General features: G+C 40.8%; 1 protein-coding gene across 1 annotated transcript in view; it reads right to left on the reverse strand.

Annotated features, from left to right (window-relative positions):
* The window catches only part of SNX25 (sorting nexin 25), a 68284-nt gene that overhangs the window by 19885 nt on the left and 31899 nt on the right, over positions 1-16500 (reverse strand). Inside the window, exons 6-10 of the mRNA XM_004682370.2 lie at positions 10078-10259; positions 7539-7670; positions 5642-5914; positions 3365-3520; positions 1085-1216 (exon numbers count right to left, since the gene is read on the reverse strand). Of these exons, the coding sequence (XP_004682427.1) occupies positions 1085-1216; positions 3365-3520; positions 5642-5914; positions 7539-7670; positions 10078-10259 (875 nt within the window). The remainder of the gene's footprint in view (positions 1-1084; positions 1217-3364; positions 3521-5641; positions 5915-7538; positions 7671-10077; positions 10260-16500) is intronic.

Here is a 16500-nt window from a genome sequence, read left to right on the forward strand (position 1 = left end):
TAGGGGTACCCAGTGACATTCCACACAATGTGCTTTCAGACTGATTCTTGGAGAACAAACTTTTTGTTTTACCTCATAGCCCAGAGGTGAATTTAAGATTCACCTCCCCCAGGAAGAGTGTCCCTGTGCTGGGCTCACAGGGAAGGGAGAGAGGAGCAAGGGTTAAGTGGTCAGACAGGCCTGCGCAAAGGAAAGGAGTTAGCCCCTGACAAGTCACTTGAAACAATGATGAGGCAAAAGTGATTAGCACTGTATGACTCAAGATCTTGCTATTTGTGTTCTAAATGGTGGGCATGAGCGATACTAGGGCAGGTGGGAAGGAAGGGGTTGTCGATACTGAAAATGTAAATGCCTATGGGTATCTTACGTGAAATTACTTTAGACAAAAGAAAAGGGGTACAATATATTCTGAAAACTATTATCCCATATCCCTCAGAGAATAGCAACACACTTTCTAGTTCAAAAGAAAATACATTCATTATTAAAGATCTTAGAGCCACTGAGATTTGAGCTATTGAAATCAGCAAGCTGGAACAATTAGTAGCCAGACAGTGCTTTCCATCATTTTTCAACTCTCTATGGAAAAATAAATTGGTAATTCAAGGACATTAATTATTCTTATCCAAAGCTGCTTTCTTTTTTTTTTTTTTTTAAGATCCATTTACTTATGCATACAGAACTGGGGCACAGGTCAGAGGTGCAGGGATTGAGAGGGTACACCAGAGACAGAATGGGAAGCGGAACAGGCTCGACGAAGTGCTGAGGAGGGGAGCAGCTGGCTGCAACAGCCCCATAGTGCTGTGCTTCAACTCACTGCGCCACCAGCAAAGGCCCAAAGTTGCCTTCAGAGAGCAAGGACAAGTTGCTCTCGGAAGTGGGGAGAAAGCAGCTCTATATACTGAGCAGCCTAACACAGTGTCCAGTCGTGGACGAACCAGAGCGAAGGGGAAGGAAAGTAGAACAGACCGAGTCTAAAAGAATAAATGCAGGCTTTCTATCTTGCACCTTGGTGCTCCAGGCCCAAATCTTCTCCAACAAAGTAAAACTTCTGAAGTCAGCTGAGAGGAAAAGCAGCCAAACCTACCTCCCCGCTGGTGATGGAGGCTTTCCACATGCCAAGGTTGTCACACCACCAATCTGTTCTTGCCATGTGCAACTGAAGGTCCGTTCGTTCTTTCTCAATGAGAATTATTTCATCTTTCAGCTTGGAAACAATCTGTCACAGGAAGACAACCTGAGATTTATAAAACCATTTAAAACTCCATGCAATTCAGGACAATAAAACATGAAATCAACACACAAAATTCTACTGAATTATATACTAAAACAATGGATAATCCAAAAAGAAAATTAAGAAAACAATTCCATTTATGATAGCATAAACTGTATTTTATTACAAAGAGGTGAAAGATTCCCAAATTAAAAACTATCAACACTGATGAAAGAAATTAAAGGAGACATAAACAAGTGGAGAGACACCCCATGTTCATTATTTTGGAAGACTAAGTATTGCTAAGATAACTAGTGCTACATAAAGCAACCTACAGATTCAGTGCAATCGTTATCAGAATCCCAATGATTTTTCTGCATAAAAAAAGTTATCATAAAATTTATATGAACTCTCAAGTTAGATTGGATAACCAAGTCATTATGAATAGAGGATTCACACTTCATGACTTCAAACTTACTGCAAAAGTATATAAACCAAAACAATATGGTACTGGCATGAAGACATAAGACTAATATAGTAAAATACAGAACCAAGAAATAAACCCTTGCAAAAAATGGTCAAAATATTTATAAAATAGGTGTCAGCACCATCAGAGGGTAATGGGCAGATTTTCAACAAATAATACAGAAAATACTAAGTGTTGGTGAGAAGGTAAAATTGTGCTGAAACAACACTCTGAAGATTGCTCAAAAAAGTTGAAAACAACTACTACTTGACACAGCAATCACACTTCTGAGCAGATACCCAAAAGAAGTGAAAGCAGGACCTTGAAGATACTTGTACAACCATGTTCATGGAAAAGCATTATTCACAGTAGCCCACAGGGAGAAGCAAACCAAGCAGCCACTGATGGATAGATGAACAAGTGCACATACATGCTGTGGAGTATTACTCAGCCATTAAAAATGAAACTGTGACATATACGACCATTCGGATAGACCTTGAACACATCATGCTAAGTGGAACAATGAATGGACAGCAAAGGATCCCACCGTGAGGTATGTAGAGCAGATAAACTGGTGAGAAACAAAGCAGAAAAGTGGCTGGCAGGGGTTGGGGAGTAGGGTAGGGAATTGTTGTTCAATGGGTAGAGAGCTTTCAGTTTTATGAGATGAACTGAATTCTGGGACAGGATGATGGTTAACAATATGAATGGACTTAATCAAGCAGAACTGGACAACTTAAAGTGGTAACTTTCATGTTGTGTCTATTTTGCTACAACTAAAGAAAACAAAGAATATTTTTATATGCCATACTCACCATCTCCTTCAATGAGAAAACCTACAGGGTGATGTAACTCTGCAATCTGAGGTCAGCAGCTTTGCACCAACCTCACCTGAGCACGAAGTCTACAAGGCCTCCTTCACTCTCAGCCTGCAGGGAGCACTCCCGCCTCTGCCATCGTCCTGCCTTTCAGCATCAGTGAGGGCTGTGACTACCTGTTTCATGCTCTGGTGAGTGTGCTTTGGTGCACAGTCAGAACACTTGCTCCCCAAGGGTAAACGTTAGACTAGCTCTTCGATTCTTCACAGTGAGCAGCTCGCATCATGTCTATGCATCGCTTATGTTTCTGAACACACATTCAGAGAGTATGAAAGGAGGCGAATCTGGCAGACCAACGAGCGTCAGTCCTACCTGACTGAGAAAGTCTCCTTGTTGGGTTCCAAAGGAGGCACAAACACAAAGCAGAAAATCACACCACTACTTGGGGTTGAGAAATGTTTGTGAGATGCTTGTTTACATTTTCAGACTTTTAAGTTCTGCTGGCTTTTAGCAAGACTATTTTTTTTCTATAATTCAGTGAGATTCTCTAAATTGCACTTGTAGCAGTAAATAGGTTTAAAAAAAGATTGTCCTTGAGTTATCAATACATGTCCAGAAATGATGCTGGGACAAAAGAAAGTTCTGCCCTTACCACAGACTGTAGGCAAGCGAGGTAAGGGCAGAGTCACTGGGGAAGGGCTCCCATTCAAGAGATTAAAAGCAAGTGCTTTTCTAATTCTGCCTTAGAATCAAAGAAATAACAAAGGAACTTACAGTAAGAATTTGAAAGTGTGACACTTGAACATAAACCAAGAACTCAAATTAGAAACATGGAACTTTCAAAGACAACCTTGAAAGTAGAAGAGTTACCTTCTTGTCAGGTTTTGGTGCATTTTGAATAGAATTTAGAGCTTGCCTTTTATATTCAAGCTTCTCATTTAGCTCTCGTAGTTTGTTTACAGCAAAGCTGGCTTGCTGACTGGTGCCTTCATCTACAGCTTCCTCACCAGCCTCACCTCCTGGGCCCTGGAGGGAAGCACAGGAGCCAGTAGGTCTTACAGCAATACTCTGTGCAGCAAGTATTATCTGTTACAGGTTCAACTCCATCATAACATACTGATCCAAAGGTCTAGGCTCCACTAAGAAAACAATGTACAGTAGAAAGGCAAAGAAAATGGATTTTTCTCATTAACATGAAAAATTACATTCAATATTTGGAAACTGCAGTGAAAAAATAAACAGTGAATAGCAGTGAAGGGGCGGTGGTAGAATTCTACACCCTTATTTCCCAAATGTGTGTGCATCCAAAGGAAAGCCGGTATCCTCCTAACAGAACCCAACTGTTCTGTGCCTCCTCTTTGACAGGGCACTGACATCTGGCTTCGAGTCAGTCTCCTAAGGATATAAAAAAAAGGCTCATGCAAATTCTAAAACAAAATTTCCCAATTCCCACTAGTGCAAGTATTTTTAGTATATATTTTGCTAGGTCTCTTCTTAGCACTTAAATGTGATTTAAGGTTCACGAAGAACTAGAAGACGAGAAGATATGGACAGGTGAACACTGAGCCCATGAGCCAGGCTCCTCGGAGCACCAGCCTGCAGGGCGCTGGGAAAGAGCTGCTGAGAACTGCCTTCTGTGGTTCAGCCTAACTTTCTTTCAGACTCTTTTTCTTCTCACTTTTGTTGATTGTAACAAACAGCAGACTAGCATTTTTCTCCCAAAAGAAATAAAGTATCAAAGGTAAAAAAGTCTTTATTTGTGCCTACCTCGAAAGGGGTGGGGTGGGCACATCTCCTAAGACATTTCTCTCTTAGTATTCAGGTGGGAGTCTGCCTTTTTCAGATCACATACACTACTACTGCGTATTTTGAGAGATTTTGAGCCTCCAAAATTGTGATTTTTATCAGGTATCACTACTTGTTTGGATTTACTGCTGCTGCTGCTCTAGCCAGCAGATGATTCTGCCTTTTTGCTATCCCGGATATACGATTAACATGAACTCTATGATGCGTAACATTTTTTTTTACCTTGAGTTATTTTTTTAGGATGCACATCCAGAAGCGAGATTATTGGAACAAAAAGAAAAGAGCTTTCCAAAGATCAGTTACCACCTACAGTCTTGTCTGAATCCTCAGTGCAGATGGCCTCTGTCCCATTTTGTGTACTATTACCTTTCACATCAACTGTCAATCCAAATGCTCATCCCATTAATCTGTTGGGTAGTAATAACTTTATACCTTTGCGTAACCCCTTTTACAAAATTCATATATCAACAATTTTCTTTTTTTTTTTTGTACAGAAACTGTTAAAACAGTAACTTAACCTCAAAAATAAAATTCAATGGTAAATTGGGTAAGTTGTGGGTCAATAAATTCAGTGATTTTATACACTGAAAACATAAAGAACCAAGTGACAAACTTAAACAAAAGACCACAGAGTTTAACAACAGTGCTGCGAGAGCTTCTTCCTAGGGGCTTGAGACAATGAAATGGGCAGCAAGAAAGAATCCAAGATAAATTATGATCTTTTTAAATCAGATCATGATAAACCACACTTTGTTCTTCTTTGTATCCTCAAAAATCATAAAACTCACTGAAGTCATTAATAGTAAATGAGAGATGGCGACTGAGCTACCCAAATTGATCTTGAAGGAAATCAGCCTTAAGGTAGGGCAAAGCAAGGCTTATTTAGAATCTCCTAATTTCACCTGGTTTATTTAAACTCTAAAATACTGTCTGTAACTCTTTCTACATTCTCTTCCTTTCCTCACTTTTCCCCATGCTTCTTCTCGTCTCTAGGAGGACTACTGCTCAGATTCTCTTACCTGGCTTGACTGTTAAGTGTCTCACCCAGTTTCTGCCCTAGCTTTCTAGGAGTCAAACTTAGGGTATTTCAGGCAGGCAGAGAACAGGGAGGTTTCTCCTCACTACTGGGAAGAAGTCAGTTGGTCTGACGGTCAAAGAAGGGATGAAAAAACTCCGTAATGCCAGAGCAAAAAAGATAATTAAGTTCTACACAATTATAAGCCCTGTATAGTAAAAGATGAGGGTACACACCACCTTCTATGCACTTCTGCGCTATGTACACATCTACCCATATCCAAGCTTTATTCACTGAAAGGGGACAGAAAGTTAAATGCAACTCACCATCTCATCCTTGTTGGAAACTAAGTGTGAGGAGTGTTTTTCTTCTTCTTTTATCATCAGCTTCTCGTAGAGGTCACTGACAATAAACGAGGGGTAATACCTGTCCTTCAGGGTCTCGTAAACATCTCCTTGGATTTTGCAGAACACCTCAATGCCTTTATTTCCTACAAGACATTGCTGAATTTCTTTGTAAAGTGATTTTTCCACAGCTATTTCTTTGCTCTCCACAAAGAAATTCTGATAAATTTCACCAACTAATTGTGGGATTTCATTCTGAAAAATATAGGAAGATGAAGAAAAAGAAATGAAATAGGTATCACCTCTGAGAAACATTATTTTCCTCTGAATCCTCTGCATTTTAGCTGGACAGAAAATAGCAAAATGAACACTGGTCCTGGAGCTTCTGAGGTTTTGGCTTTTGTGTGCACAATCAGTGCTGAGGAAGGAAGGACAAACCCAGGAAAAAACAGTTCTTTAAAATGAACGACTTATGTTGAAGATTTAACAAGTGTAATTTCTTTTAGATGCCAAAGGGAAAAAAGAATGAGACCAATTCTCTGTGCAATGTATTCCTTTTCATAAACCTCCGTTTCATAGGAATACAATTTATTAAGTAAATTCAAATTGACATTTCTATCCAATATAGTTGGAAACGCCATTTCTCAATCCAGAAAGAAGCCAATATAATAACCGTGTAACTTATTAAGATACATTCTTCAGAACAGTGACTGTATTACATTGTGATCAAGCTTATATGGGATAGTTTAGTCTCAAACACTACATTAATGTCATGCCAGCCTACTTTAGAAATGCAAACATCTCTTCTGATTATATAATCTTTAAGTTTCCTCTATCTCATTAATGCTAGGAATGTTATGAAAGTCTTCAAAAGTGGTAAAACAAACAAACAACAAACATTAGACTGGTACGTTCAAGTCAGTGTTGCCAGGCCAAAAGACAGGCAGCTGTTTGAAGCAGCAAGACACTCTTACTCCACTGAAATTTTTTGAAATGTTTTTGGGGTAGTTTAGGAAAAGTCTCTATACTGGATTGTAATAATATTCTAAAGCAGCCAAAAGCCATGTGGAATCAATGAGGAAAATAAAGTTGGCAAATACAAAATAAAGTGAGGTGATTTGTGGCTTATAAGTTAAATATGAAAAGTTAAGATTTTAAAATATTGTGAGATTGTATTAATTCCATAGGTATCCCAGTTTATGACTTATGACATATTGTGAAACTGGTATCCAGTACTGGCGACATTCATATACAGTGCAAATGACTAATTCAATGTACACAGTGCTCATTGTGCTTATTTGAGTAGGACTCTCAAAATAAATGTTATACATGCCATGGGTGTTTCTAGATATGTGTGTGTGTGTGTGTATTTCTCATTCCTTAATTATTGGTTAAATATATATTCAGAACTTGCCAAGTGCAAAATAAAGTCCTTATTGTTGGGCTCTTTATGGTAAGATGCATCTATAATCAGAATGTTCTGGTGTTCTTTAATCATATTTTAAGTGAAATAAAAGAACAGTACTTCAAAAAATGTGTGATGTTATAAATGTCAAGGGGTTATGAAACTGAGGTATAGGTGACAGGATCAATTTATTACAATAGCAATTTGGGTAAGTACATGCATTCTTAAAAAGCATTAAAAAATAACTACCTGAAACTAAATTCAATCTGTTGGTATATTTATAAATTTCCCCCCATGAAAACATATTCAAAAGCATCTTTTGCAAAATTAAATTTCTAGTTTTTACCATTATGAACCAAAACATAATACCAATAATATACTAGATCATGTTAATTATACATATATTAGTTTTACTGCTTAACAAGAAAGTGTTCATTAGTCGGTGATAAACATTCCTTTCAGCCGACATCCTACCTTGTTCGCACTCTTTAAATGTTCCACAGCCTCCCAAAAACTAATCAGAGCTCTCTTGTCCATCCTTTCCATGTACATTCGAAAGTGGTCTCGATAGGAAGTGTTGGTTAAGATATCTTCAAACTGAAGAATCTGTTAAGGGGTTTTAAGTTTTTAAAACATCAAATTTTAACTATCAGTTTCTTTAACTTCCATGAATTAATTTCAACATTCATGTCTCACATTTTAGGATCATAAGCAATATATTTTTCTCACTTTCCTAAATTTTAAATGAAATAAGGTTTACTGAATATTCAAAATGTACATATTCAGTATCACTGTTTTAGTAATCGTCCAGGAGGCGTTGGCATTTTGCTTTCTCTCCTATTTTATATACCTGAAGAAGTCTACAAACAATTTTACACCTGGTGCTGGTGCCAGACCCACTTAGGTTTGAATCTCGGCTGTGACTTTCTAGTCCTCTGAGCTCTGCCACTCCACCCCCCCTGCGCTTCAGTTTCTCACCTGTAGAATGAGGCGAGTGCCATCTACTTTATGGGCCGTTGTGACTTAAATTAGTTGTTGTGAATCACAACAGACAACAGCAAAAACCTAATCATAGAGCCTGAACTGGGATCTTCCCTAAGAAAAGATAAGATGATTGACAGATGCCAAAAGTCCAGGCAGATAAGAACTAAATTTCTTTTTCTTTCTGCACCTTTATTAAAGAAGTTACTTTCCACATGAGTAAATATGGATGAAAGGATTAGATCGGTGACGTCCATCTAACTTTGAAGATTACATACTAAAATAAAATTAGTGGAGATTCTCAGGACTCAGATATTTTTAGGATATAGCAAAAGTGCTCTACTATTTATGAAGATATCAGAATGATCCCAAGCTAGCCAAAGTCCCATCTCTACAATAGCAAGCTATAACCAATAATGGAATTTTGTAATATCTGAAACTTCCAGCTTGAGAAACTATAGAGGAAGTGTCTCTACTCTGAAGATAAACTGTTAGAAAAATCATGAGTTTAACCTTTACTAAACATCTGGTTGAAATGAGTCAGAAAAGGAGCGAGACCCAGATTAACAATACTTTTAGTAGACACTGCCAGAAAACTTGTTGAATTCCCCTAAAATGAGCTTCCTTTATCTTTCTTGGTTTCTCTCTACCATAACATCTTTTGACCTTGTAGCAAGTCATGTAGGTGTATCTCTCACACCTTTACTGGGTCACTTACCTCTTTATTCTATTATTGTAGGAGACCTGAGAGCAGAGATTCTGTCCTAATTAATTTTGTACCCTAGTAACTAAGCACTGTAACCGAGGGGCTGTAGAATCCCAATAATGTCTGTTGAACAAATAAATGAACACAGAAGAGGACCTAATCTATGGCTAGAAATATATTCGGGAAGCCAGAAGCAGAGGAGGAGGAAGAAAATGGGCAATACTGGACTTGTCAACTCCACTGCCTTGCCAATACTCTCCAATAGATCGTTTTCAGTTTGGAATACAAAGCCAAAATCCCAGGAAGGTACACACGGGAGACAACAACATGACCAGCTCTCTAGTGGTTGGGGCCCTTTATGAAATAGCAGCTACTCAGTGCTGCTTTTACCCTGCTGGAGCCAGATGCTACAAGACTTGGCTTGCGGTCCCCGGTGGAACCTCCACTTTCCCAAAGAGACGCTAGTGGGAGTAGCCAGGACAAGTGAAAAGGTCAAAGCTCTTTACTGGAACAGAGAAGAAGGGGAAAGTCCAGACAGGCATCTAACTCAAGCCGAGAACTAAACAGGAAAAGATGAAGGGCAGGTGAGAAATCAGGTTAAAGGCTGTCGCTAGGGTTCGGTTACATGACACTGGCTTCTTTTGTGGCTAAGTGCCACCTTATAAAACAGGAATTCAGAGCTGGCCTTGAAGTCCTGCTCCAGGAGGTACAGCCAGCTCTGCGTGGGGTTCTCGGACAAAAGTGGTCTACGTGGATTTGGAAAGGTGCTGAGGTGGAGCCAGAAGATATTCCTACGCTCTGTGACTTAAGGACTCATACGAACACAGTCCAAAGATTTTTTGTACAAAAACAGTCAGTAACATGTTATAGTTTCAGTAAGATCTGGTTTCTTTCTAGTTCTATCTCTCTCAGGCAATTTACTTAAAACCCAACCCAATTCTTCATCTGAAAAATGGGGGTATAGACAACATATTTCATAGAGTTCAGATTTTGTAGCACTGTGGTCAAAACTAAATAAAACTTAGAAGATACTTCCTACTTTACAGATGGCTACTTCCACCCAGTTGGTAATAGGCACTTGATTGGGCCCTTGAAATTTAAATATGCCTCTCTAGGATGGTGAGAGAGCAAGGGTGGGAGGGTGTGCACATACAAGTGCACACACATCATGCCCAAGCCTACCTACCACACCAAATATTATAGCGCTATGATTTATAAAAGCAGCACAGGCGTCTACGACCTGGAAAATATGCCTTAAGTTAAACCGTGACTATACCAATGCTCATGAAAAGGTGAAATGGTCAGAGAAGAATCACAAAGTCCGACCTTCTGGCTTTGCAGCCCTTCCCCTTCATCCAAGGTCCCATCGTCTTGCTGGTCATAGGCAGGGCCTCCTAGGATTCGGATCCTCTTCTCACACTGCTTCTTTGCTACAGTCAACTGGTTAATGTACCTTTTCATATTTCTGGCTCTCAGGAGATCAGCTTTCATTGCAGCGGTTTCTTTACCTGTAATGAGAGGAAGGGACAGCACCAGGTCAGAAGACACGAGTGAGTGGTGCATGATGAAGAACAGACTGGAGTGGGGTTCATGTTCGACACATACACGTACTCTCAAACAGAAATAATGTCAAAAGAATTTTTAAATTACCACTTGAGAAATCTTAATGTATAAAACTTAAAAAAAAAAAAAAACCACCTCCCCACAACACAGACATATCTTGAAGGCAAAATGCTCTGCTAATAAGTCAGGCTGAGAAAGACAAGCGCTGTATGATCTCAACTACATGTGGAATCTGAAACTGAATTCACCCTTCATGGTGAGCAGGAGGGTGGTTGGCACGGGAGGAGAAGGAGGTGGTGGTGGAGTCACGGGGAGATGTAAGTCAAAGAGTGGAAACTTCCAACTACCAGCTGAGCAAGCCCTAGGGACCTAGTGTACTGCATGGTGATCGCAGGTAACACTGCACTACACACGTGAATGATGCTAAAAGAGTATACCCTAAATCTCATCCCTCCACACACGCATGGGGGTGTTGTAACAAGACAGAAGTGCTAGCCAACCCTAGAATGGCTGACATTCACAATACAGACGTGTATCAATTCATGATATACACTTACTGGTATATGTAAGGTCAATTTCCATAAAAAAAACCTCTTCTGGCCCTCCCTGGTAGCCTTAGGGGTTAGGGCGCAGCACTGCAAGCTCATCACAGCCACTTCAGTGCAAGTTTGATCCCCGACCCAGCCCTGGACGTGACCCACATGGCGCAGCAGACTTCTCCTGTCTTGCCCGCTGCTCCCTCAGCAGTGTATTTCTGCCTGTTAGCTCCCCACTCTGTCTCAGGTGCATCCTCTCACCACCCCTGCACTCTGGTTGGTACCCCAGTTCTGTATGCATAAATAAATCAATCTTTAAAAAAGAAAAAAAAAACTCTTCTGCATATATATACTCACATCAATGTGCGCACAATTTAGTATCTTTATATGTATGTGAATATACATAGTTGTTTAAAGTATGTGTGGAGCTCACTATGTGTCAGGCCCTGGGGCTCGGGGTTTAAGATGAATTTTTTTTATTTCATAGAACTTAAAAGCTAGAAGAGAGGATTCCAGTTAGTGAGAGCAATTACAATATAAGCTGAGAGATAAAGAAAATGTGCAGGTTCCTCCGAATTGCTTAATAGGTGATTCTAAGCCAGGTTTGCCCAAAGGAGCCACATTCAAACAAAATGAATGTCAGGTGGAACGTGAAGACAGAACAGCAAGTATGAAATGAAAACCCTGCGGCCAGACACGGGACAGTGCTTGGGAGGAACTGAAAGGCCCGCAGTGCCGGCTCAGTAAATTAATTTAAAAAACCTCAACTTTTATCTTTCAGAAGCAGCTTTTCTGAGGCTTGTCTCAGGCTGACTTCAGATCAAGACGGCCTCTGTGATACCTGTCACTTATTACAGGTGTTTTCCTTATGTGTGCTGAGATTTCCCCCCCAGCACCAACTTTTTTGAGAAATAATTGACATACATCACTGTATGAGTTTAAGGCGAAGTACTTCTATTTGAATTCAATAATGGTTTCTCACTTTGTCCTCTGCTTGCCTGACAGAGAGACACTGACCTCAGCCTTCACCTCAAAGAAAAAAAAAAACAGTATATTCATTGGAATCCCTTTGGTGGGAGGATAAAGATAAATATAATATGCCCTCAAGTCAGCCTACTACAAACTAGGACGTTATCTGTGTGTTTGTGCCTGCAGAAATACGTGCTTGGAAGAATTTTTCAGTAATTCTTTTTAGTAAATGTTTTTAATGCTTACCCTTAAGCTCTAATTTTTGTTTTGTTTTGTTTTGTTTGTTTTAGCATTCAAATTACCCTTTTACTTGGGGACCAAAAAAAACCACATTCTTTTATAAAAATAAACCTACAACTTTGATTTGGGTTAAAGACAGCTATGAGAGAGAGAGAGAGAGACAAATACAGGTGGAAACTGACATAATTTACCAATAGCCAAATTCTGCCTCTCCTAAGACTGCCTACAAGTCTTTATAAAAGCACAACAACTAGAAGTAAGGCCCAAAGAGAAGGGAGAAAGAAAGGAGATAAACCTTTCCCTAAAGCCCAGCTGCAAGGCTGAGTGCACACAGTCGCGTTCTGCTGGACTGTCACCTGCTCACATGAACACATTCTGTTTGTCGCAGGCCAATACAGAGCCATTGTCTGATGACAAAGCTTGTTGCTCACGAATGCAACAGCAGCTTGTTGCTTAGAGGATTTTGTTATTTTTGCCTCACAAAACGAATGCCACATTCAGCACTGAACAACTAACTGCCGCTCCGCAGTGATGCAGGTGAACACACTCCTTTGTGACCCCAACATCCATTCACCCAGAAGTATTCAGAGCAAGAAAAGTCGAAGCAAGTGGATGTCGCCCAGCTCTGGCGGATTCATTAGGCTGCCTCTCTACAGAGCCTTGTGGTGCCGCACAGCAGGGGCCATCGGGTTACTCTCACCTTGAATCTAGATTTTAAAAGAAGGTCTTGACAATGAACAGTGGCAGTGAACACCGGGTGGCAGTGCTCTGTAAATTGTCGCCCGCCAAGATGAACACCAAGGCGCAGTTCACTAGGACTCCGTACTGCCTTTCCTCCTAGGCACTATCGGTACTGCTGAGCTGACAGCAAAAGAAAACGGGTTTGTTTTCTGAAAAAGACACTTGGGTTGAACCTTAGGAGAACCCTTTTGCCTAAGGACACAGTGGACCTAGGAACAGTATCGAACTGCCCTTTGGCTAAGCAAGTGAAGTGAAAACACATTCAGGTATTTTTTAATGAGGTGAAGAAAGGAGAATAGGTAAGTGATAATGCAAACTAATGACCCCAGAGAAATCACAAGTATGACTGGATTAAAATGACACAATTACACTTCCAGGTATTAGAGAATGTCAACAGTATTTTTCTTCTCTCATAGCACACTATCAAGTTCCATGCATATCCTAAGAGCATTCACTAAGTGCACAGAAGAGGGTGTGGTAACCTCAGCACTAATGGCAGTGTAGGGTGGGGATTCTCTGTTGTGGGTCTACTCTGTGTATTTGCGAGTGTTTAGCAGCATCTCAGGTCCCCACACTAGAAACCAGCAGCCCCCCCTTCTCCAGATGTGTCACCCAGGGACGCCTCTCAGCACGGTGCATGTCCCTGTCCCTCTGCGGCTCACTGATAAAGGGGCGCAACCTCAATCTGTGACAGAGGCTGCACTCCTGTACCTCCCATCTGTGGATCTCTGTACATCCCCCAGCTTTTCATCTGTCCCCCAAGAAATGAGGTAAGGAATTCAGAGAGTTCCCTATGAGAAAATGTCAGGCCTCCAGCCTTTGGGCCGCTGTGCATTTAGAGAACCAGGTGTTCTGTTAGCTTCATGGACAGCTCCTTCCCCAGATTTGGGGAATTCTTAGCTATCATTTCTTTGAATAAGCTTTTTTTTTTTTTTTTTTTTATCCCGCTACTCTCCTCTCCCTCTGGTCAGCATCCGGCAAACCTACAGTCCTTGTACTCTCTCTAATGGAGCTTCCTAATGACTCTCACAGCATTTCTTCCTTTTTCACATGTACCTTATTTCTCTTTCTTCCACCTGGATGCCTTCTAGGTCTCTACCTTTGAATTCTGATTCAAAGCCACACATCCACACAGACAGTCTACCATGCTTCTGGTTCTTTCTTGTACCTTAAGAGAAGTTTTAGTAAACTCCCTTAAGAGGAGGGTTCGGGAAACAGCTACATGTTTACTTAGAGAAAAGTCAAGATTCAAAAAGAGAAATGGTGCTTGACTTCGTAACATGGAGCTAATAGCAACTCTCAGCAGTTACTAATCATCATAAACTTCTTCAGAATTACCTGAAAATCACCTTGAAAGCTACACCCAGGAACAAAAAAGTATTTACCTTACTTTTCCAACTGAGGCCAGTATGTTCTTTTTGAAAAGAACAAATGAGATTCTTTTATCAAACTCTTGAAGTTTCATAGCCTAAAGTGTCACTCCACTTTAGCAGAAAGTAGATTTGAGAAGTAAGCAGAAATCCCAGCAGGAGTTACCGCCACAGCCACTCACTCTGCACGGGGGATGCCAGTGTGCACAGGCCCGACACACCCAGCCAAAGAGCCTACGGAACACACCTTGTGTGCTGGGCCTCGGAAAGTCTCAAGTGCTGAAACTTCCAGGATCTCTGTTAATCTCTGTCCAACATGTTTCAGTATATCTTTAAAACAATAATGTCATATCAATGAAGCCGACAGGTTAAATGACAAGCAGAGCTCTGCTTCCAAATTAGAAGTATGAGTTGAACAACTATGAGCTACATCTTGCAAAACACAGGTCTGGCCTCTTTAATTTGCAAGCCTTGCATGTGAACCTCATACCATTTAACCGTATGAACCGGCAGTACAGTGGAAAGAGGCGAAGACCAAAAATCAAAAGACTGGGTTAAAGTTGCAGACTTGAGCGTAACTCACTACACTGTTGGTACATTATCTAACATCTCCAGACCTGAACGTCACCTGTAGAAAACACAGGTGTTAGACTAAATGGTGATTAAAGTTGTCTTGGGGAAGAGAGGTGGGACATAAAAAGTTATGAGAGTGTAACTCAGTGTCCTGAGCCCTTTCTTAGTCCGTCAAAGGGTTGAGGAATGACACGGCAGAAGGGACAGCAGTTGCTGGAGGCTGAAGTTCTCACAGACGTAGGGCTGGGCAGAGAGAAACCCTGACAAGTGTCTAAAACAACGGCAGGGGACCAGCCTGGAGCATTTGTAAGTTTAACCCATCCTAAGTTAGAAATGGTTTGGACCACATTGCAGTGACAGGAGATCAGATCACATCAAAGTACGTGATTAAAAGGGACTAAATCAGATCTTTAAAAAAAAAAAAAACAACTAATGGAATTACGGTTCTTTTAACAAACAGCTCCGAGTATGCACACATACTCAATGTATTTTAAAGTTCTTCAACAGTTCTACTTATTACATTCAATTCTTGAAACATTATGTCCTAAAGAAAACAAAATGCACAAAATCTTCCCCGTCTACACTGTGAGTGAACCCCACGTGTGTGCTATTTATGTATAAGCAGGTTCTGCCAGACAAATCAACATCAAGTCCTTTACTGTAGTCAGCTGAATGTTCTCTATAACACTTTAGGGTTCAGAACAGCAGAAAAGCAAGCTTTAAATGGAGCTGAAATACCGAGCTTATTCTCAGCAAACTACAGGGAAATTTTAGCATCTGTCCCATGCCTCGAGCTCCTGTTCTCAGCCAGAGCCTTCCCTGAGCAGGTAGCTTTAACACAACACCAAAGACTGGTAGCCACAAACAATAGACCTTGATCTCACAATCTGGGGCCTGGCAGGCCAAGTACAGGGTGCCAGCCTGGCGCAGCTCTGGTAAAGGCTCTTCCAGGTGGCAGGTGGTCACCTCCTCACTGAGGGCTCCCAGGGTAGAGGAGTCTAGGGACCTTTGACCAGTTTTGCACCCATTCATGAGGGCTCCACCCTTACGAATTAAGTGCCTCAAAGGCCTCCCCTTCTAATAACATCTTCTTTATGTGTGAGGATTTCTATAAATGAATGGTGGGCTGGGGAACAAACATTCAGTCACAGGTCAGCGCTCCCCATGTCACAGAAACAAGGACTGCTTCTTTAAAACTCAGGTTGTCACTGAAGATTAAGAGGAAAAGTAAGGAAAATGGGGAATGCAAATTTACCATTTTCTTTTAAAAAGTATCTGCATTTTAAAGTATAACAACTGTGTTGTTTTAAATGGAAACCATCTACATGCAACAGTGAGAAAGCAGCTGGCCTTATAAGGGGAAGTCACTTCTGACTGTTAACACATTCTTCCCCTCTAGTAACGGAGGAATAGCATCACTGCTCTGCAAAAATACTTGGCTGACACTCAGCAGGAAAACAAACACACACACACACACACACACACACAGTATTACTGCTAAACAAGTAACTTTGAAACATTTCTCTTCAGGGTTACTCCATGGTGTAAGTCCCAGCTTAGAAATGCTAATGGGACACTTCTCTATCCTCTGCCATCCCAAATCCAGAAGGCCCAACCAGTGAATGCCGGTGCTCCATGTCAGAGATCCTTGTACCTCCCCTGATTTCAATGTCTCCATCAGAGAGACCCTTTATGGCACCTACAGCACTCCTGAAAAATCACTTCTTCCCAGAAGTAAAACTATCCTTATTTGCAGA

Source organism: Condylura cristata, unplaced genomic scaffold (genome assembly GCF_000260355.1).
Source record: "Condylura cristata isolate star-nosed mole 26May11 unplaced genomic scaffold, ConCri1.0 scaffold00014, whole genome shotgun sequence".
Lineage (NCBI taxonomy): Eukaryota > Metazoa > Chordata > Mammalia > Eulipotyphla > Talpidae > Condylura > Condylura cristata.